Source organism: Lingula anatina, chromosome 2, assembly GCF_051362555.1.
Source record: "Lingula anatina isolate TDL-2025a chromosome 2, LinAna3.0, whole genome shotgun sequence".
Classification (NCBI taxonomy): Eukaryota; Metazoa; Brachiopoda; class Lingulata; order Lingulida; family Lingulidae; genus Lingula; species Lingula anatina.
The window spans coordinates 32,372,470-32,395,846 of NC_141768.1; the positions used below are offsets into that span (position 1 = coordinate 32,372,470).

At 35.2% G+C, this 23,377-nt stretch overlaps 2 protein-coding genes across 7 annotated transcripts in view; one reads left to right on the forward strand and one right to left on the reverse strand.

Annotated features, from left to right (window-relative positions):
* Positions 1 to 14,978, forward strand: part of LOC106170101 (disheveled-associated activator of morphogenesis 1-A-like) — a 54,799-nt gene extending 39,821 nt beyond the window's left edge. For all 5 annotated transcript variants that reach the window (XM_087003762.1, XM_087003764.1, XM_087003761.1 and 2 more), the window contains 19 exons: positions 608 to 711; positions 974 to 1,040; positions 1,670 to 1,787; positions 2,908 to 3,040; positions 4,174 to 4,300; positions 4,824 to 4,946; positions 8,041 to 8,290; positions 8,573 to 8,670; positions 8,936 to 8,980; positions 9,328 to 9,591; positions 9,763 to 9,869; positions 10,178 to 10,266; positions 10,439 to 10,653; positions 11,101 to 11,162; positions 11,456 to 11,516; positions 11,754 to 11,885; positions 12,244 to 12,414; positions 12,793 to 12,865; positions 13,325 to 14,978. In XM_087003762.1, coding sequence (XP_086859888.1) covers positions 608 to 711; positions 974 to 1,040; positions 1,670 to 1,787; positions 2,908 to 3,040; positions 4,174 to 4,300; positions 4,824 to 4,946; positions 8,041 to 8,290; positions 8,573 to 8,670; positions 8,936 to 8,980; positions 9,328 to 9,591; positions 9,763 to 9,869; positions 10,178 to 10,266; positions 10,439 to 10,653; positions 11,101 to 11,162; positions 11,456 to 11,516; positions 11,754 to 11,885; positions 12,244 to 12,414; positions 12,793 to 12,865; positions 13,325 to 13,470 — 2,385 coding nt within the window. In that variant the 3' untranslated portion in view covers positions 13,471 to 14,978. The remainder of the gene's footprint in view (positions 1 to 607; positions 712 to 973; positions 1,041 to 1,669; positions 1,788 to 2,907; positions 3,041 to 4,173; positions 4,301 to 4,823; positions 4,947 to 8,040; positions 8,291 to 8,572; positions 8,671 to 8,935; positions 8,981 to 9,327; positions 9,592 to 9,762; positions 9,870 to 10,177; positions 10,267 to 10,438; positions 10,654 to 11,100; positions 11,163 to 11,455; positions 11,517 to 11,753; positions 11,886 to 12,243; positions 12,415 to 12,792; positions 12,866 to 13,324) is intronic.
* Positions 14,979 to 19,816: 4,838 nt separating this feature from the next.
* On the reverse strand, positions 19,817 to 23,065 carry LOC147763605 (uncharacterized). 2 transcript variants are annotated; one of them, XR_015332746.1, is made up of 2 exons: positions 22,471 to 23,065; positions 19,817 to 21,313 (listed from the first exon to the last, which is right to left on the reverse strand). XR_015332746.1 is itself a non-coding variant. In XM_087003743.1 (2 exons), exons 1-2 carry the CDS (start codon positions 22,054 to 22,056, stop codon positions 21,005 to 21,007), a joined length of 387 nt encoding a protein of 128 aa, XP_086859869.1. In that variant the 5' UTR covers positions 22,057 to 22,334; the 3' UTR covers positions 20,163 to 21,004. The 2 variants fall into 2 exon arrangements, 1 of the variants encoding a protein (XP_086859869.1); XM_087003743.1 differs by lacking the exon at positions 22,471 to 23,065 and adding an exon at positions 21,979 to 22,334 and having other exon boundaries at positions 20,163 to 21,313.
* Positions 23,066 to 23,377: the final 312 nt, after the last annotated feature.

Consider the following 23,377-nt stretch of genomic DNA (forward strand, 5'->3'; position numbering starts at 1 on the left):
TAAAGATAGAAATAACAGTCTTTAAAAAATCAATAAGTTTCTTAGTTACGTTGTTTAGAATTGCAAATGTTTGATGAAAAACTGAAAACAAAACAGATGTCAAATAGTTCAGTTGTCCAGGTTTACCTAGTACAAGTTGACAAGCATTTTCCAGCTCGTTTCTTGGACGTGACATGTTCTATTTCACTGTTGGGTGCATCTCGTCTAGGATATCACTCAAAATAGAAACCATTACATAACAAAAATGCTTCGGGTGTATATGTTTTCTCTTGAGACAGCAGTGTTTGGTTTTGTTTTAGAGAACTTAGCATGTTTGTCTTTCATTACAGTTGGAGGGCACATTTTTCTTGCAGTGTTGCAGGGAAAGGAAGGACTTGTTCGACAGTGTTATCCAATGTGTAATATACTCAGATGTGTATATACTTCAGAAATATTACTATATGGCAGAAAATTAAATGGAAAAGAAGGGAATGAATTACCAGTGTTTTTCATTTGGTTTTTTTCTTGATATTAATTTGATCCTTTAGGATAAGGTTTACAGAAAATAGTGCAGGTAGATGGTTACACTTCTTATAATACTGTAATTCATTCTTTGTCTTTCTTTCAGGACCATCTTGAATTCCGCATCCACTTACGCTATGAGTTCTTGATGCTAGGGCTCCAGCCTGTTCTAGAAAAATTGCGCTCTCATGAAAATGTCACACTTGACAGGTAAAACGTGTTAATTCACACACAGTAAGAATGAATGTTTTTGTGCTAGCTCTGACTGATTTTCTGTAAAAACCTATTGCAGGCATCAGTTGCCTTGCAATCGCACATAAAAAGGAAATTTATATTGAAACTGATGTCTTATTTCTTGTGTGAAATGGTCACAGTTTGTAGTTTGCCATTTTGCTATTCAGAAACTAGATATCTTTTTTTTTTTCTTAAAGTTATTTCAAAGTGTTTAAAGGTAGAATATCTGTATTTCCAGACATATTGATTTCTTTGAAATGGTTAGAAATGAAGATGAAAAAGAGCTGGCCAAGAGATTTGACCAGGTAGGTAGTTTGATAAGAGAAGAATTTGTCACCATGGCAATATGACATGCTGTGCTTGTCCATTCAACTGGTCATTTAATAAGTTTTGCTATAGATTATTACAGATAAGAAAAAAGAAAGATACATATGTTTACTGGCTCACACTTGTTATTTTTTAAGTAGTTAAAAAAAATCAACATAAGTATGACTTAATCCTTTGTAAATGTTCTACATAATGCACAGTTAATTAAGATACAGTTACTAATTGAAAATATGTTTTCCATTGATATTGTACTGAAAAAACTCAAAAGTAACTTAAAAGATTTTACTGTTGCGTTTGCTTCATCAATTGAATTCTTGTTTTTTCCTTTCTTCCACCACTCTGTTTTTCAAACCAAAATAGCCATCTAAAAATTGTCTCCCTGTTACCTTTATAATTGTTTGTTAATCTATAGGACCCATGGAATTATTTTTATTAAATCAACAGTAATGATAAAATAATGATAATAATTTATATCTTCAAAATGTACATGCCTCAACAGTGTTTATGTATAGAAAGATTACCTTCCATTATTGTGCTGAAAAAGAGAGCTCTATTAAGCACCAGTTTTTATATTTTTTTTCTTACAAAGTATTGTTTCGTGTTGCAGGATCACATTGACACCCGTAGTGCAACTGCCATGTTTGACATTTTGAAGAAGAAGTTGGGCTTCACCCTGGCCTACCCCCACTTCCTGTCCATCCTACATCATCTGCTCATGTTACCTTGTAAGTGAGGTTTCCTGATTGTACTCCGCCACACTTTTACATTTCCTGGTTGTCTTTAAGAGTACTGCTGTGGCCTATTCAGGTGTTATTTTATAAGAAAAAGAGAAAAAGGAGCAGGCCCATAGCCTGTTATTTTAAAAGTGAAATTCTTTTTTTCTGAAAAAGTGGATCTTTTACCATGAAACCTTCATGTACTTATATAGAATTTTGCCAGGAGTGGACCTGCTTTCTTTTCATTTTTCCGTGAAAATTAATTTTATATTATGTTGTGCAAAACTTGCTTCATGTTTGTCTTATTCTTTTCTTGGCTGTAGTTTCAACTAATAACACCTCTGAATTTATTATTTCTTAAAAAGAAAAAATATATTTTTGTATCTGTACCTATAAAGTATGTGACAATTTAAGACCAAAAAAAGTGTCTTCTTCATTCAGTTGCATTGAAACTGTTTCAGACAGCAGTACACATGTATTGCTTCAGTGAGATATTTATAGAAACACAGCACAATAACAGTCTTGAGAATACTGCTCAGAGATATTTCATTCACAAGAAGAATTATTTCAGTTTACACATGCTATAAGTCTTCACATGTGTCAACAGCATATGTTTGGGTTTGTTGTTGCTATAATTATAGTTATGTTGCAGGGTAAACATTTCGCAGAACTGTGCCTTGTTTGGTATCACTTTTCTGAGGTTTGCAAAACAACATGTTTACCAAATGCATTATTGTTTTATTATATTAATTCAATACCTAAATCTTTATGTCCTTCAAGACAAACATCAAAAGTTGCGACATCACTGTCATCTGAAATTGTTGTTGTCTGATTGATGATATGTTTCCTCTACCCTAAAAATAATGGTAATGGCATCATCAGTCGGTCTTTTGTTTGATTGTGGTGCCATTGGTCAGTTTTATGTTTTAGACTTCAAATTTATGGATAATAATTTGTATACTTATTTATATGTTTATAAAATTATATATTAATGGAAAACAGAAACTTTGCATGGTCCATGGTATCTTCACTTATCTCCTAACATCCTATACATATGTCAGTGCTTGCCACAACTCGTGTTAAATGAAAAATATACAAAATAGAAGACTAATGATCATTTTCATTCTAGTATCAAAGAACAGCGCATTCCACCATTGGCAGTTAATAGACAGGATAGTGCAGCAGATTGCACTACAGCAGAAGAATGCCATCAACCCAGATGTGGCACCACTTGACATTGATGTCAATCAAATTATCAAACAGTAAGAAATAGTGTTTAATTCATAGTAATGTATGATGCCAGTGCTTCACATTTACATATATTTTATATTCATGGTATTTGTAATTGATTCCCAAGTGTTATGCACTAGTTTTAACTATAGGGAGCATTATTATCTAAAATTCACCCAAACAATTGGAGATGGTAATATTGGCTACCTTTTTTTTTTTTTTTTTGACCCCCAAAAAAGTTAATGAAAAAATGAGTCATGATTTCCTATATTTTTACCCCACCCATGAGTCTGAGTGATACTGCTCAAGGCATGCAGCAAGGCTTAATGGTTTGTCTTTAGAAAACAGTTTGGAATAAAGACTGACTTAAAGTATAATGAAATACCTCAAAATGTGTTTTTAAAAAAATTAAAGTCATACAGTGCATTTTAGACCTTCATATAGCAAAAAAAAAAAAAAGTAATTTTCCTGAAACTTTATACCATTTCCAATTTATCAGAAAGATGCACCATATCTAAAACTGTTCACAGAATTAGGATCCATTAGTAAGGAACTAGATCTAGTAGTTTGACATATTCCCCTTAGGAAAAAACTGCTAAGTGATACTGCACCCTTTCAGCAAGTCAAATGTTGTACTGGTAACATTTCCTTCACCGATGAAACACAATATCCAAATTATAAAAATCAGCATGTGTCTTTTCCTGGGGTTTCTAAGTGCAAGGTGTTAAAGCATTTGCTTCCTTGCATTTCTTGTTGAACAAAAATGTTGAAATGCCCTAAATTTTCATAGTGTTACTACATTAGTGCTGTCATAATATTTGAGTTACAAGAGGTATGCAGACATTTTTAAAGCAAAATTTTCCAAACTCTGGACAAAATTAAAAATGCAGTCTCATACTACAGCTGTGTTCTTCTCTTCACCAAAAAATTGTGATTTTTTTTCTTTTAGTGAAATGAACTTTTTATTTTCTGGTTTCCATGCGTGAAGTCCTACTGTTGAATGTATTTTTAATTGAAAAAAATTGTCAAGACGAAATATGTGCCTAGAAAAATCAGACAAAAGATGTTAAGTGAAAGTAGAGGGGCAAGCATAAATAGGAAATTATGGAACAGATAAATAAACAAATGTATAATACTTTTTAAAATCAGAATTTTGTTCTTTTAGACTGGCACAGGAGAATGAGATCAAGGCAATTCAGCAGAAGATGAGGGATGTGCAGAGAGAAAATGATGAACTGGCCTCCAAACTGCAGAAAAAGGAGAGAGAGTGTGACATCAAGACACAGGAAAAGGTGAGTCCATCTCAGAGTTACACAGGGGAAACATGTGCCCATTCCTATACTGAAAAAATGTGAGTTATGCTCTTAACCAAGAAAAAGTATGTCCCAGTCTTATAGGATGTATCAAGACTGTGATTAATTAAAATCTTCAAATGGTTTGGTTTTTCTAATAATTTATTATTTCAAGATTTATCATTTTTATTAAAAGTAAGGGAGAAAGAGCTCCTTTTGGTTAAAGAAAAAAAGCATTAAATAAAGTTCAACAGAAACAGAAATGAAATGATTCTATCATAATGTGGTATTGATATACATGTATGTGAAATAACTGATCTGTTACTTCAATCAGCTGTAGTGATCTCATCTCTTCACTAAAGAAAAATCTGATGATGGTTTGTGTACAAAATGATTAGATCACTTGATCACTTGATGATTAGATCACTTGAAATTTTTGATTAGGTATCATGTCAAGAAGAGATAGTTTAAAAATGAGGCATTGATAGTGTTTTTTGACTGGAATGCATATTCTGTTTTACAGGAAGATGTGATAACAACACTGAACAAAATGAAGAACAGGTTGGAGAGGGAGGCCTCAGCTCATGGAGATGCCAAACAACAGATTGCAGAACTTACAAGTACATATGAAGAACTCAAGGGACTGGTGAGACCTTTTAAATATATGTTTTCTTTTTTATGTACAGACACAGATGTGTCTGTACATATTGCCATCACTTGCGTCTGTCGTCGCCGATGGCGATGCCGATGGCGATGCCGATGGCGATGGCGATGCCGGCGCCGTGCACTTTCCTTGTAAACACGATAAGTGGAGGGCAGTTTTACTTTTTGGCTTTATATTTACAGAGCTGATGAATATTCATAAAACGCAGGTCAAGTTCGAAAATCAGCATGATCGGGCCATTATTGTAGAAGTTATGCTGTTTTTTCACTTTTCAGCATATTTTTCACATTTCCTCAGATTCAATTCTTAGGCATGTTAACAGTCTCATTATTAAACTAATAAGATACGTAAAAGTGTTTGTTTGACATTTCCTGCATCTTTACAACATTGTTAGTTGATTTTGTAAAAATGATGGTAAACTTGTTATCGTGTATTGTGTAATAAAGTTTAAAAAATGGAAATAAACTCATATCATTGCAGTTTGTCAGATTCAATCATTCACTATGTTCAGAATCTCAGAATGGAAGAAATTGGACATTTAACACTGCTCTGTTGATATTTTTCCCATCTCATCAATTTTCTTAGTTGATCGTATAAAAATGGCAGGAAACTGTTTATTTTGTTTTATGTTTAAAAAATTGTTAAAAATGAAAAAAAAAAACCATTTCAGAACAGTGCTGTCTTTGTTTACATTTTGGCATTTTCAAGTTGTGACTTTGAAGTTCCATGGGCCTGAAGACCTTTGCTAGTCACATTTTCTGAATATCCATGATACTAATATTTTATTATTAAAAATTGATGGTCATTATGCTGTTAAACATTAAGTAATATTGCATCAAAATCTGAAAAAATCTATTTTGGGCACTGCTCCCATGATGACCATTTAAGAAAAACCATGTCACTTACTGTTCTCAAACAGTACAGTAAATAAGTACAGATGTGTCTGTACATATTGCCATCACCTGCATCTGTCGTCGTCGCCGTCACTGTCGCCGGCGCCGTGCACTTTCCTTGTAAACACGATAAGTGGAAGGCAGTTTTACTTTTTGGCTTTATATTTACAGAGCTGATGAATATTCATAAAATGCAGGTCAAGTTCGAAAATCAGCATGATCAGGCCATTATTGAGGAAGTTATGCTATTTTTTCACTTTTCAGCATATATGCAACACTGTAAACACATTTCAAGGAAAATCGATAGGCCTGTTGTCATGAAACTCACAGGAGTAATCGATCTTACTATAACACAGGTCAAGTTCGAAAATCGGCATGATAGGGCCACTACTTTGGTAGTTATGCTGTTTTTTCATTTTTCAGCATATATGCAACACTGTAAACACAATATACGAAAAACAGATAGGCCAATTGTCATTAAACTCACAGGAGTGGTCATTTTTGCTAAAACGCAAGTTGAGTTCAAAAATCAGCATAATCGGGCCATTATTTTAAAGTTATGCTGTTTTTTCACATTTCCTCAGATTAAATTTTTAGGCATGTTAACAGTTTCAATTTTTAATTAATAAGATACGTAAAAGTGTTTGTTTGGCATTTCCTGCATCTTTACAACATCATTACTTGATTATGTAAAAATGATGGTAAACTTGTTATCGTGTATTGTGTAATAAAGTTTAAAAAATGGAAATAAACTCATATCATTGCAGTTTGTCAGATTCAATCATTCACTATGTTCAGAATCTCAGAATGGAAGAAATTGGACATTTAACGCTGCTCTATTAATATTTTTCCCATCTCATCAATTTTCTTAGTTGATCATATAAAAACTGTAGTAAACTGTTAATTTTGTTTTATGTTAGAAATTGTTAAAACTGGGAAAAAAATTTCAGAACATTGCTGTCTTGTTTCCATTTTGGCATTTTCAAGTTGTGACTTTGAAGTTCCATGGGCCTGAAGACCTTTGCTAGTCACATTTTCTGAATATCCATAATACTGATATTTTATTATTAAAATTGATGGTCATTATGCCGTTAAATATTATGTAATATTGCATCAAAATTTGAAAAAAAAAAACTATTTTGGGCACTGCTCCCTTGATGAACATTAAAAAAAAAATGTCACTTACTGTTCTCAAACTTACAGGAAAGAAACATGGGACTAAAATACAGCTTCAGTAGGCAATGCAGTCTGTTTGGTAATTCTTACTGCCAGTTAAACGTTTTTTTTTTTTTTTTTTTTTTTTTTTGTGAAAATTTAATTTTTCACATATTTTCAAGGTGTAACTTTGAAGTTCCACGGGCTTGAAGACCCATGATAGTCACATTTTCTGAAAATCCATGATACGTATATTGTATTATTAAAAATTAACGGTCATTATGCTGTTAACCATTATGTAATATGGCATCAGAATAGAAGAAAACACAATTTTGGGTGCTGCTGCCATGATGACCATTATGGGAAAACCATGTTACTTATGATTGCCAAACTTTCAAAAAAGAAAAAGAAAAAAAGAAATACAGGACTAAAATGCAGAGTTGGAAAAGCAGTCTAATTGGCTTCTTTTTCTGGAAGTTATACATTTTCAAAGTGTGAACTTGTTACACATTTTACTTACATTGGTATTACCTGTTGAGCATAATTAAAATTTGATGTTGAATTTGCAGTTTAACATAATGTACTTTTGCATCAGAATTGACAGTAGCCTATTTTGTGCATAGTTATTTCCTGTTTTTTGTCTGTACATTTGACAGCTTTGCTGCCTTGTTGATAATAATAATGATGATAATATTGATAATGATAATAATAATTTGTTATTTTTGAATAAAAGTTAAATATTACAATTACAAAACCAAAGTTTGCTTTAATTCAAAAATTTAAATACAGAATAATGATAATAGTAGTTGATAACTGCAAAGTTGGAGAATGTTTTTATATGTTTACTGGAATTTGCCTGTTCAGGTTAAAGTAGTGCAATGGAAATGACTTTGGTTTCAGCTATATGTCTGTACATTGTTCAGTTGCACTGCCTACTTAGAAATCATGACTTATTATACTTCCTTTGTTCAGAGTCTGATAAGCATAATGGAAAAATAAATCGCATTTCACCCTTGCTTCTTTGACAGCTTGAACAAGAAAGGCAAGAGAGAGAAAAACTTCAGCAATATATGAAAAGTGGCAGTCTGCCAGATGATGCTAAGATGGGGTTCAACACGGCAGCATCTGCCCTGGCCACAGCTTCCACCACAAAATCTGTGGCCCCTCCTCCTCCCCCACCCCCTCCACCAATGTCAGGGGGGCCTGTTCCTCCTCCACCTCCACCCCCACCCCCTCCACCAGGACCAGGAGGCCCCCCGCCTCCACCACCACCTCCAGGTTAGTCAGTGTGTGTGTGTGTGTGTGTGTGTGTGTGTGTGTGCGCACGCATATGTGCCATACAATTGCTTGCATAAATTTAATATTTGATCTTTTTATTGATTTAAGATGGTTTGTTTCTACTGGAGATGGACTCTCTCTCTCTCTCTCTCTCTCTCTCTCTCTATCTCTCTCTCTCTCTCTCTCTGCATGTGTTTTAAACCAATATAATGATAAAAATACAAATGTATGCCCAGTACTTATCAAACAGTTAGTCATTATTTCCACTATGGCATGTTCCAGGTGCTCCACCACTTACTCCAGGGAAGGCAGTCAGGAAGAAAGACATTCCAAAATCATCCAATCCTCTCAAATCTTTTAATTGGTCCAAACTTCCAGAGGTGAGCTTCGATCTTTAAATATTCCATTGTTACTTAATGGAGTAACTGTCGTCAGATAATGAACCACATGGAGGCTTTTAAAAATTTAATGTGAAAACAATAAGACAATTATTTGGTTTCATTTCAGTTTTGATGCCATGATTTTTTTTCTTCAACAATCATGCTTGCCCTTTGCTTTGATTAAAAAAAGTCAGCAGTATTATTGCCGTTAGTATTTGTATTATAGTAGTGCAACAGTTGTATAATGTCTTGTAACTTTTTGTAGGTGAAACTTGCTGGTACAGTCTGGAATGATATTGATGATACCAAAGTAAGTCATACAATGCATTATTACAAAAGATAATATATTAATATTAGGGGGTCTTACCTCAAGTACTTTTAATGCACTTCATGTACACTATAATTCATGAATGGCAATATTATTGTTTTCTTAAAATAAGACACAAGTTAAAGTAAAAAGTTTAACAGAATAAACTGACTTAACAGGACAAGACTTTCCACACTATCAGACTCCAAGAATTGTTTTTTTTTTTTCCTAAAACAGAATTTTACATTGTGAAATTAAGAAAAATATGTTGGGGATAAATATGTTCAATGTCATCAGAAATATGCTCTTCCAGTACAGCATTATTAAATTTTTACCCTTCTTTCCTGTAGTTATACAAGATGCTAGACCTGGACGAATTTGACAAGACATTCTCAGCCTACCAGCACCAACAAAATGGTAGTGAGGAGAACGGGGAAATCATGAGCACAATGAACAGACAAAACAAATCCAAAGAATTGTCAGTGATTGATGGCCGCCGTGCACAGAACTGTACTATTTTGCTGTCCAGGATTAAGATGACCAACAGTGAGGTCCGAGACTGTATCATGAGTATGGACTCCAATGAGGAACTGCCCAAGGACATGTGTGAGCAGGTAAGCAGGTTAAGGAGGTCTTTAAAAAGATTGAAAATTCTCTTGATCTTACTAGTCTCACTCAGGGATGGAATTTCTTTTAGTCAAATAGCTGAATGATTTAAGCTGAATCAGACAATTGAACCAGAACAATGACAAATTCAATGAAAAACGTTTCTGTTGCCACCTCAGCTGCTGAAGTTTTGTCCCACTCCTGAGGAGACGCAGATGTTAGGGGAACATGAGCACCACTTGGAGGAGATGGCAAGAGCTGACAGATTCCTGTATGAAATGAGCAAGTAAGACCCTGTCCTAAAACTAGGTTGGAGTGTTTATATTTGTTTTTCAAGCATCATATGTCTGGGTAAAAACACACATCTTGTTTTTATGTACAGACAACTAGATTCATCGACATCATTATATGTGGAATGAGAGTCAAAGCTAGTATAGAGCTGAAGCTGGAGCAAGAAAGTATAAAGTTTTAAGTACATCCATTTCCACACATTTGGATTTTAGTTTAAATACCTTTGGGCACAATTAAATTTGCGCAACTGTTTCATTACAAAAAGTGTTGTGTCATCATGAGTGTATTTTTGCGATATTTCAGAATTCCACATTACGAACAAAGGTTAAAAGCATTGCACTATAAAAAGAAGTTTACAGAAAGGATGGTTGATGCTCGGCCAAAAGTGGAAGGTACTTATATATTTTGCAGTGAAGTATAGATAGAATGGATGTGAAAGGTGGGGTCAAACCATGGGACTTCATTATAAAAGTATGATTTACTTTTTTCCTATTGTTTTGATTATGATAATAAAATACAGTATTGCTGGGTTTTTATTCCTTGAATTTTTTTCTTTTATTTCAGCTGTTTTACAAGCATCAAAAGAGATGATAAAAAGCCCACGTCTGCGGAAGTTTTTAGAGTTGGTCTTGGCTTATGGCAACTACATGAACCCTGGCCAGCGTGGCAATGCTTACGGCTTTAAACTTTCTAGTCTCAACAAAATCATTGACACAAAGTCCAGTATTAATAGGAATCTTACCCTGTTACACTACCTTTTAGAAGTTATAGAAAAAAGGGTAAGTTTTGAAAAGAGAAATTCTGGTTGAATTTCCTGATATGTTTTTGAATAGTTGAAAGAATATGAAATCATCAGCTCTATGAATAATAATGATGTTGATTTTAGTCATTTTAACTCATTGAGATATATTATTGAAAAGGGTGAGAAGAATTTGAAAGTTTCCAAGATATGCATGCATGTAATAACCATACATGTGTTCCACCTCAAAGATATAAAAGGACATCACCAAGTCCTCGTGGCTGTCCATGCAGCCCCCAGAGATTCATGAAAACAGCAGAAGCATGTTGATAATAGAGCCAATATCCAGCAACCTCTGAAAGCCATAATGTCCATGGTCTGAATTTCCCAAAATTTGCTATATCCTAAGAAATGGTTCTTCACATGTGCAATTTCACCAAGATATCAGTTGGTACAGACTGATACAAAACTGTTTTCTTCCTTTCAGTTCCCAGATTTACTGAGAATCCATGAGGACATTATTGATGTGCGTTTGGCAGCAAAAGTACAGTAAGTGAATTATATTGGATACAGTTTTTTCTGATAAAAATGTTTGGAAGAGAATATAATTTATTTACAAATAGTTTTATTAGATACTATTAAAATGGCTTAATAATAAGTTTACAGAATTCACAAACATTAATGAAAAAGACTGGTGCTCTTTCTGCAAAATTATGTGGTGATTTTTTTTTTTTTTTTTTTTTTTTTTTTCGTTTTACAGATTTAGATTGTCTTCATGAACAATAACAAAAATGTTAAAATTTAGCGTGCTATATTGAGCATTATTGTTCTCTTTCTTGCAGTATGCCAGAACTGGAGAAAGATATACAGATTCTTAAAAGTGGACTTAAAGAAATTGAAAAGGTATGGGGAGATTGAATTGAAATGGAATTCAATTGAAATTATTTATTCCATAACAATCCATTAGCTAAAACTATTAGTTTTACATCAGTGCATTAATCTTTGTTTCGCAGAGTAAAACTGAGGTTTTTGTAAGATGACTTGTATGTTTTGAATAAACAACATTTGTGTAAGAAAAATTTTAAGAAAACCCAGCATACTTGAACCAATAAGTCTACAAATAATATTTTCCAATCCCAGGAAATAGAATTTCACAGGCACCGACAGCTAGAGCCAGATGACAAATTTGTCTCTGTTATGTCAGACTTTATCACGGTGGCAGCATACAATTATTCTGAGTTGGATGATCTAGTCAGTGAGATGAGGCAGAAGGTCAGTGAGATGACTTGGTTTTTGTGTTGGTGGTTTTATATCATATTGTTGCTTCAAAAAGTTTACGAAGGCTTAACCCCAATTTTGACACATTGCTGATAATTATCAGACAAAGGGAAAAGTTAAGTCCCATGAGATATCTATGAAAATCTTTAGAAACCTAAAATTGTGGATAAATTATCAGTTAAAAAAAATTAATTGAACAATCTCTATATGGATACATTTCATGCAGTTACATGTATGTGTGGTGACTAGATACAGACCATTTAAGACAATATCTCTATAAAGACATTACTCTCACAATAAATTAATACCATAAATGCTTTTAAATTCTTTCAAATTGTGATATGAATTCCAGTATGACCAGGCAACGAGATTATTTGGTGACGACCCAAAAAACAGTCAGCCTGAGGAATTCTTTGGTACAGTAGATGCTTTCTTGACATCCTTTGCTGAGGCCAGGCAAGAAAATGAGAAGTTTAAGAGGCAGAGGGAGGAAGAAGAAAGAAGGGCTAAAATTGATGCACAGGTGAGGACTTTCTCATTTTGTTGATCTGAACCGTATTTTATTCACTTACTTTCTGTGACCCATGACTGTATTTAATATCAGCAGGGTTTACTTTAGTTTAATGTATGTGTATCATGTAAAGTTTGGCTTTAAGAAGAATTCATCAGTTTGAAGAATAAAATCTACCAGCACTATGTTTTTGAATGTTGACCATGTAAAACCTGGGTACGTACTATTGTGGGTTATTTTTTTAATGACAAGAATGGTGTTTCTTTTTGCAAATATACAATATTTCTTTGTGCAGTGATAAAGTAACATTTAAAAATGCCCATCGCTTACATGTATCCTTCAGGATGATAGATTTTATGTCAGTTTCAATATGTATAATTATGTTTGTAGATGAGAGCTGAAAGAGAGAGACAAAAAGCAACCAGAAGACCCTCTGACAGAAGAAATGATGAAAAGGGAGAAGGTATGGTGACGAAACATGTTGTATTCTTACATAAAACAAGTTTGTCAAATATAATGATGTGATAAAGACGACTTTTATGTGTGTAGTATGAGGAACCCAAAATAACCGTCAGACTTTTTATCTAATACAAATTGATTTCTTTTGCTTATTAGTAACGTGTGATATTATCATTGTTCTGCAGCTAACAATGTGAGTTTTTTTTGTTGAATTTTGATATTAAGTATTTTTAATTTTTTTTTAATTTTAATGACAATAGGAGTCACCAAAAAGTGTAAAAGGAACTTGTGTATAGAAGCCAACATGTATCTAGTATTATTATTATTATTATTATATAATTGTTCTTGCACATGTATCTGTAAATTGTTTAATCATGTTCAATGTGTGATTAGGTCATATACCCTCTGTAAACTTTGCTTTAGTACCAGTACAGATTATATAAATAATAATACTCTATTTTAGGAGAATTTGATGACCTCATCTCAGCTCTCAGAACTGGGGATGTATTTGACAAAGACTTAGCAAAAATGAAGAGGAATCGCAGACGACCGAGTGCAGGCCGCGCAGATACAAGAGAGAGGGTAGGAACTCTGAAGTCAGTGGCTTAAAACTCCATTATTAAGACCGGGTGCTGGCACCAATATGACTTCGTTTCCAAACCATGACTCCATTTTTGTAAACCCTGGGATATGATAGAAATCAAGAACCAAGTGCCTGAAGATTTTTTTCCTGTCACAACTGGGAAATGACTGATTGCAATCGACCACACATTACATACAGGTACAGTGAGGAAAAGGTTTCACTAGCGCGGCCTAGGTTTGTTACCATGGTGCTGACAGATTGTTATACCTCGAAAATGGGCCCTTAGACCTTTTTTCAAATTATGTGCACGCAGGCAAACTTACACAGAAATCTTGTGAAAATATGGTACTTCCCACATCTAGAAGAGTTTATTAAAGATGTACAATATTTGCTGATGTTGTTGGATGTGAAAATGCATTGTGGGTATTTGAGTGTATTTTTAGATTTATCTAGAAAACACATGAAGAAGAAAATGCTGGGAGTCATCATTAAACATTGGCGAAAATGCAATAAGGGGAATTGGTCATTGTAATCTTAGACATGTGCACTTGCAGCCTAATGTTACAGAAATTAAATTTTACATCGAGTAACAGCAGCAGACTTGCAGCACTAATTTCCTTTATTTAAACATTCAGATTATCAAGTGGCCAAAGTTTAAAGTGTTCTTGGCAGTGTTTCCAATGCTTTGTACCAGAACTTCGCATTCCATGTCACAATGGCACAATGAAGTCAAAATAAAAACCCAACTTTTCAGAGATATAAGAGGACTCTTTAACTTGTCTTTGTGTGCTACATTGTACCTACTTCTGCAACATATTCCAAGACAAGTATAGGCGGTTATTTTGGATTTCTTTGTTTTACCAAAAGTATCCCTCAAGATGAAGTACACAAAACAATATACAATGTACTGCTTTGTCTTATTTTTGTAAGATGAACCTATGACAAGTTTTGGGTCTAGGATGAGATAATGCGTGTATTTATATGGTTTGTCATGTTATAATGTCCAGATTTGTGTTACATGTTTACTTTTGTTTCATTTATTGTTGCTGAGGGATTTAAAAAGAGTCCTGCCTTAACTGGTGAATGTTACATTATTCTAGTGTTTGGCTGCTGAGACTATTGTTTATGCTTTTTTTACATGCCAATTTGTGAAATGATGTTTTTTTTTCTTAGTACATTAATTGGAAATTTACTTATGTAAATGTTACTTACAGAGATAACTGTTTACTAATTTAATATAAAGGCAATTATCTTTAGATAAATTGTCAAACTGTAGTTTTGGGGGGAAGGCTTAACATAACATGGCAGACTTTTAGATAATACAAGGTTATTTATTTGATGTATGCAGGCAGGGGCTCTTAATTGTACTTTAAAATGGCAGAAATTTCAGAAATCTGTGTTTTTGGCTTATTTAAAATTGATCAATTTTTTATTTAGTCTTCATATCATTGTAGATAAATTTAATCCTCTATGTTAATGTTGTAAAATTTGTGATGTATTTATTATTTCAGTAAAAAAATTATAATAATTATAATATCTTGATAAAACATTGTTGTTTTATTGATTTAAAATGTCATTGGTGAAATAATTTTCTTTTTTGGAAGATTATGTTTTTGAGGTCTTTTGAGTGTCTTTGAATCCCCAAAAGTTTGGAAGCAGTCTGTTTGTGTTACATGAACAGTATATTTTGAGCACATGTATAGCATACAGGCATTAAAACCTTGAAACAATACTTGACATAACACAAAAATCCCTCAAGTTGATTCTTCAGATTGACTATTCAAAAATCATGCCAGTTGAGATATTAGAGTACTTAGTACTGAAGACTGTCACTACTAGCTGACATCCTTTGAAATGAAGATATATAATCAAACCATTCACAAAATGAGCAGGATCTTTCAAATCACACAACTAAAACAGTGGGCGTCCAAATCGGTTGTAATACGTACCAGTAATCTATATACAACAATTCAGCAAGGTGTATATGATATACACTAGTGCAGAGCACATGCATAGGTATTGGTGATTATAAGTCAATGATTGAGTTCTCGTGGAATACCATGCCCACCCTCTCCCCCTCCGCTTGGATCCCACAGTGGTACACATTTTGAAGAAACACCAATATCTCGTGGTCAGCATCCTGGGATGCTTTGAATTTTGTTTACTGAGAATATTGTTGCAACAACGTACTTTGATGGAAAACAAGCCAATCTTTCTTTTACCAAAAGAATGTATTTGTACACATTGTATGTTAATTGTAGAATGTTCAAATTTTGTCATTTATTCAATTGTGCAAAGGAAACGGATTCCGTGCACGAGTGCCTTCAAGTCACCTAGCTAGTATAGTTGAGAATGAAGTTTATCGTAATTGCTTTAAATCACAGCTAACACACTACCGTATGTCTCTTGATTCATTGTGACGGCAGTCATCGGCAATGGAAGTTGATAAGATTGTGGAATACGTGTAAATGAAGTATCTCTTTTTGTGACGTAGTCAAGAATGAGAGCACAGCCAGAAGTAAATTCCACTGCACATCTTACACTTTCCCTGGCTTCAAGCAATGAACACTTAGTCGCTCCTAGGTACCGAGTACTGATAATTCGATTTTACTTGCTCTCCTAGCATTTTTCAGAGGCCTCCGTTGTCAAAGTCACTAAGCATCGTTGCTGTCTTTATAATTGGGGATGTAAGGATCAGTTTTTTCATCAGCACTTGAAACGGCAAAGGTTACCTGGCTCTGGTATTGTACATGTGTTCTTCGTAAATGTTCTTATTGTCAGCTTTTTTTATTTACAAAAAATAAATAAATTAATAAATAAAAATGAAGAAATTATTAAAGACGATTGTAGGATATGTGTTTAAGATCCATATGTAAGCTCTTATTGCTGGTGCTTTTCTTTCCCTCATGATGTCAAAAAATCGTTCGGAAAATCGTATACAATTTCATTGAACGGCGCCCGTGGCAAATGTGATCTAGGCTTTAGGTATGACGTGACTTGCAAGAGCTTTTACAGTTTCCATAGCATTAACATTATGATTTTAGAATGTTCAACGACACCTGTGGAGGTGCAGAGTATAGGGCCCTAGTTCTTGAAGTAGGGGAAATTGTACCGCTCCTATTCTATTAAGCTTCCCTAATACAATATTGCGCAACAATGTCAAGATCTCTTGATGGGTCGCTCTTGGTAATCAATATATTGCATTTATTATAAGCGTCACGCTGAAATCACTTGTGTAGAGAAAGCTAGAACAGAAAGATAAAGCACAGGTATACGGAAAGGAAGACAACATGCATGCACTGCCCTAGTTAAATAACAGGTGGTGACAACCCGATACCCATTCATGGTGAAAGTGAAATATTTGGGTAATATGTAATATCATTACCTATTGTTGCTGTATGTTGGTAAATTTTACATTCCAATCATAACACTATCATACCTAATGACCTGCTGATGAATCGTTTACCTGAATTGCAATTTTCTGCTCAATGATTTCATCACACTGCTTGTGTTAAGTACGGCACAGGTGGACACCTGGCACTACCCTAGGTTCTAGATTCCGGTATTGTCAGCTCGATCTTGATTTCATATATAACGAGGTATATTTAGCAAGCTAGCTTTTACGTTTCTCTGACACTCAGGGTACCTGGCACTGGTTACACGAAAGAATTTTAGCCCGAAAATTGGGCTGAACTGTTTCGGTCTACATTGACTCAAGATAAATCTATGGAATCCAATGGATGAAATATGACACCGGCTTTATAAAAAGAAAATAAAGATGTAACGATAATGTTTAAAAGTTATATTGATAATATTTGCAACTAACAGCAGTTGGATTGTACAACTATGCGCGGTATATATAAATACAGTGCGGTATAGTGCAGTATGTATAGAACAGTTTGACGCCTGTTGACTACATAGTGAGACAATACTATACTAACCTTACTATTGAACTTTCGTTACAATGTCCAAGCTTTAATCAAGTTAACTACTATGAATAATTCTTGAACTGAAGTCGACCGAATTTCGGCAAAAAAGTTAATTTGTGAAACTGGACCCTCAAGATGGGTATGCCAACTGTGAACAGGCGTGAACGGGACGCCATAAGCGCACTTCTTGTTGTCAGCCGAGCAGATTATAAAACCATTACATCCAGCGTGTCTAACGAGCAGACCTTAGGAGGGTTCAATGGTTTTGTAGAATAAATATTTTCCTACAAATTATCAACCCTTAGAAAATATGTAGGATATGTTACTTTTGAAACATTTTTGTCGGCATTTATGCCCACGGCATATACATATGTATTTTTATACGGTACGGTGCACACGTTTTATTTGCAGTTCAAGAGTATTCTCCTAGATACACACACACGCCGAGTGTCTATTTTTAAGTGTGTTCATCGAGAGATTGCTAACACTGACTACAGCATTTCCCCAAGGATAAAATGACATCTGGAAATAAAGGCAATCGATGGCTAAAGAAGAGTACAATACTCACACAGGCGTAGGAGCTGTGGGGGTGGGGGGTGGGGGAGGGTGGCTAATTGCGTGTGGGGGGGGGGGGGGAGGGGGTGCAAAACGGACCACCAGAACTATGGTCTCTAATAGGTGGTAACTTATTAGTTAGTAAACAGCAATGAGATGTACGAACTTATGTGCCAAAGTAAATTACACATCTTAGCTCTTTTTTTCAAAGATAGTCGTTGTTGGCAGCGCTTCACTGACCAAAGCTTTATCACGATACTCTGAATACTTACCCTAACATCAAGGTGTTAACCCCATGAATGGACCAGTATGCCCATGACATTGTTCAGTTCAATCGTTCGCATATCTTACCGCAATAACTGTCAGGTAGAATCTCTCTTGTTGAAGAAAATCGTCAAAGAAGAACGGACTGCCATCACTGTCGTGGACATCTACTGGGGTCAGGAAATGGATCACTGAGTATCCACGCAGATGCAAAATACTAAGTTTTTTTCGGACAAATGATGTACTGGGGGCAATTTAAGTCCCCCCAAATTAATGTTCACATCCTAAAATTCATAACACAAAGCGTGTATTATTCTCTCGTGGTCGTCGCGACCAGAGTAAGATAGGCAAATGATATGTTCCGTAGTAAACAGTGGAGCAGATGTCACCCCTGTCTCTGTCCACTCAAATTGTATGTTGTCCACCCAAATTTTGTTCACAAAATGGCCTCTGGTTTTGATCTAATTTTATACAGAACTTTTGTAAGACGTTTGGACGAGGGTTAGTTGTACACGTTTTTGTATTGCGGTCCTCATCAGTGTAAACGTGGCAAAGAAAAAACGGTTATGCCAATCAACCTTACTATTCAAGTACTTTTACTTCAAATGCCACATTTAGGCGAATGAAGAATAATACATAGAGATGTGGGAATAGTGGAACGTTATAAAACGTGTATCTTGAACAAAAATCGATTTTAGGCTCGTTTTTTGATTTTTTGATCAACATGATATAAATAATTGATCTCCAATTTCCCTCTCTCTGTGTCTCAGTCATATCTGCTTTATTTTTCATCTCATATTGATTTCCAGCGTCGACATTTATTATGTGTGTACATCCCAAGGAAGACACTGGAAGAAGAGTAAAACTAACGGTGTCCTAAATTATTGGCTTTAGATGTACTGGGGTATGCCAACAGGAACTGATCCTATAAAGAGGCCAGCATCCTAATACATCTGATCAAATTCATAGCAACCACATCAATTTGGTTATATCTAGCTTATTATAAGCAATATATTGTAACCGATTATCACCAAGTTTTGGTCACGGCATAGTTTACAGCACTGTTCTCAATTATTTGGGTTATTATTTTGATTTTACCGTCAATTAATTTAACTAGATTAGGAAAATCATTTGAGATTAACATAAATAAAATCTGTCTTAATTGACCAAGCATCAATCGACTTATATATTGTATTTGCTACTTATCTCTTCAATTGTTGGTTGAATTACTGGGATGGAGGAAATATAAAATGATAGGGTCAGTTCCTGCTGCCATCCATCTAAAATCAATTATTGAAGAGACCGTTAGTTGGACTTTTATTCTTCTTTTAATGTCTTGCTATCTCACTTTTGGAAAGTAAGGCGTTTAATAACGTTAAACCTAGTAAACGCATAAAAATTCTACATATACCCTAGAACAAAACTTCATTTATATAAAGTGCATGGGAATTATAAAAATCTATGCAAGAGTTTCCGCGTGGAAAATAATTGAAAACCTCAGGGAATTCGTTCTGATCGTTTTGTTTAAAATCCTAAGAACTGTTGCATTGAGGCAACGTGTGCGTAGTCTGCCAGGAGCATTGAGATAATGCGAAGGGCAAGATGGGACCACAAGATAAAAAAATCAATTTCAGAGTTATTTTAATACCTGTGTATCATGAAATGTTCGTTATAGCATAGTATAAAGATGTCGTAGGTTTCAGTATCATGCAATTTCACATTAAGTTACTATAGGCATGATAACGAAACTGCAGGTAATCACGAAGATTAATCTCATGTAACAGAAAACTAAATCTTTTTCTGTCTTTGGGAAATTTGGCCTGCAGTCCTGAACAGTAAGCTAGGAATCTATTCTCCCCAACGGTAGATGCCATCATTAAACTCATATAGTGAATGTGCACGAGAGAGAGAGAGAGAGAGAGAGAGAGAGAGAGAGAGAGAGAGAGTTAAATCAGTTAAACGAATAAAACTTTTAAAGATAGACTACTTTGTTTCTTTGATTTGTATTTTGTCACATAAGAACACGTAGCACCTTCAGTTCACGTCTTACCGCCAGCGAGAAATACACAAACAAAAACTGGCACATTCCTGAAGTCAAAAATAAAAAAGGAAACAATAATGAGGGCTGTGTGATACCCTAGGGGGTAGCAGCTTTGTGAAAGTGGAAACCATGGTGACGGGGTCTTCAAAAGTCACTCCCCACCTGCATGGTGTGTTGACCCTCTATATAAAGACGCAGCCGTAAATTTACATTAACAGTTGTTCTTAGGGTCGTCGTTTTAACCCAAGTAACATAACCCTGTCCTTTTAATAGTTAGAACTGCTACCATACCACTTGTTTGTATGGTGGTCGGATAAAGTATGGAGGGTTATCAGGGCTCAGTGAGATAACGTACTGCTCCTGTGAAATACAGCGTCCAGCACCTACAGTATTCAGTGTATAGGCCCAAGTTGCAGGTGCATTTAGCTTTAAGGGTTAACTGGCGTTGACATAAAGTACCAATATTTGGCTATTGTGATATGATCCACACTTAATCTGATAAAAATCGTAAAGAAATGTTGACATAATTTCAAACACCGTCTGGTCAGTGAACTAAGGGGCTTATAAATATATTCACAATTTCAACCCCCAGTTTCTTCCCACTGCCTTTCGTAGTCTCTTAACTGTCCGAATTTACTTGATGCAGACTGCATTGTTCTTTACAGCTGGTCCTTACTTTCAGAAAACTATGAAAACTGTATGCACATTCTCATCATTGTCTCTGACAATATTTGGTATGAAAACATCACGACGTAACAGATCAATGAAGTCTCATCTTTGCGTGGCATTTTCTTGAAGTTGAAGTTCATCGATTTTACTCTCGATTGCCTTAAGCTTTGACCCTAACTCTGTTTTCCAATCGTTCAAACTTTTGGTATTGTTATTGTCACTGAACAGTTGTAGTAATTCCTCCAGCTCAAACTGCAGCTCACCGGCATCCTTCAGAACATTGTCCAGTTTGGACCCGAAATCCTGAAATTCCTGGTTCATGGTTCTAATTTCATTGAGGAAGGGTGTAGTACCTTGAGAACCTTGGTTGACCAGCTCGCTGTGTGACATTGAAGAAGTTCCGGGCACAAACTGAAATGTGAAGTGACACTTAATTTGATACAGTATCAGCACTTGACCCGATTTCACGTGGCTACTGAACGAGGAAATCCTGTGTGGAGCACACTTATCAGCTAGCCGCTATCGTCAAACTGACACCAACTCTGTTAAATATGTTGTAATACTAAATATATGTAGATTCGCTGAATAAATGACTGCAGTATCCTGTACTGCTACGTTCGTCTACCCGGTCTCCTATTAATGATCTGATGATAAACAATGCTCTGAGCGTTCTCTTGTAATACATCAGATGTTGGCTAAATAGGCATGCGCTCCGGGTAGTGCGCTTTTAACAGTGAACACATTTATTTATCTAATGGCTTCCTTCCAAAATTAGATTCGTCTAATATCAAATTACTGAATGTGGTTGCCTGGAAAAATTAATTTGAGAAAAATCGATGCTCATCACAAAACTTTGTTTTTTTAGCATCGCCTGAAGTATCTTCACCAAAATACAATTTGACCTACAGACAGTATAAATACTACCTGTCATCCTCACGCCTGCATTCTCTGTGTGTTACATAGATATACTTAGGAGCTTGAACTGATAACCCGTAGATAGAGAATTTCAATTATTGGGATATCTCTGACAAAATATAGCACCAAAACAGCTGTTTAATAAATCACGTGGATCTTACCGTCACGCCTTCTTTTCGGTAGAACGAAATATATATCTTCGCTGATGTGTCCTTTTTCAAAGAGAATGAGCGTACCATGGAACTCTTTAGTGTTAGTGTGAAAGTCAACACCTATAGAAATTCTCGGTCTAGATGACACCTCAATACTTTTCACATCTCGTTGATGACAGAAAAATCTATATCACCGAGTCACAACTTCGTCAAATATTTACACAAAACAGGCACAATTTCAATACCAGCTTATCGCGGTTCTCTAGCTGTTTAAAATATAACACAAGCAAACACTTCAGCTCGTTTAATCCTACGTGCTCCCGACACACACGCTCCGTATAATTATGGAATCATTCTAGCATGAATATGACCCGACTTCGTACCATTTTCTCATTAGTATTCTCTTCCCTAAGATATGTAGACGTATATCTCTTTAAATCTATAACCAATTACTGACTAAAACCACCCATTTACAATGCTCCGTACGTATGGCTTACGCACCTGGCAAAATACGTAATAGCCCTCAGCAATGGTTTCCTGGCGTCAGCTTGTTATTCCACGTGTATTATGCCCGCATTTCAGAAACTGGGAACAGTAGGCAAAACTGCACAAATGGAAGGCTGTTAAACACTGGTGTACCTTGTAGTTGGAGTGATTTTCTTGATTTATGTCACACAAAACGTTGTGGTCTAGCGTCTCATTATGACACCAAACAAGCGCTCCGTGGTAACCGCCGGTGATAAAGATGTCTCAGGTCAGTGAGAAGAGACTTGGCCTTTGTTTTGTGGTGAGGGACACGCACAATAAAACTGCGGTCTAGGGCAGATACATAGCTTTCTTGTACTAAATACGGATATATCAAGCTGTGATTATTTTCATACAATGCCATTTATATATGAGAACCCGCATAGAGGCCTACACGTGGGTGTGCATAAATGGATAGGGAAGGGGCGATGCATTAGTTGTGCCAATAAGATGTGGAAAAATGCATTTTCTTTTCATATTTGACTTGTACTGACATTAGCTGGGAACCGCATACTCGTTATTCTATCTGACTGGTACCCAATGTATTTTGCTAAAAAAGCTTTGGTTAGGAAATCATTTGTACAAAAAAGCGTCAGTTTTACACTTATTGGTGCTGTGCAGATAGCCCCAGAAGGAATCAACCTATACTGTATGTTTAATATCGAAAGATTCATTCTTTTCTGTTTTTCTTAAACTCATCTTTTTAAAGATCCTAGCTTATTGCACACATAAGGTCTTTTAAATTAACTAAGGCACAGAATACATGTGCTACATGTATGTCATTAAGGCTGTATTCCCAGAGCTTTTAGATCGATCTATCCTCGCGGGGAGTCTCACTAGATAACTGTCAGATAATCCGGCTTAAATGTCCGTCCCGCCTACT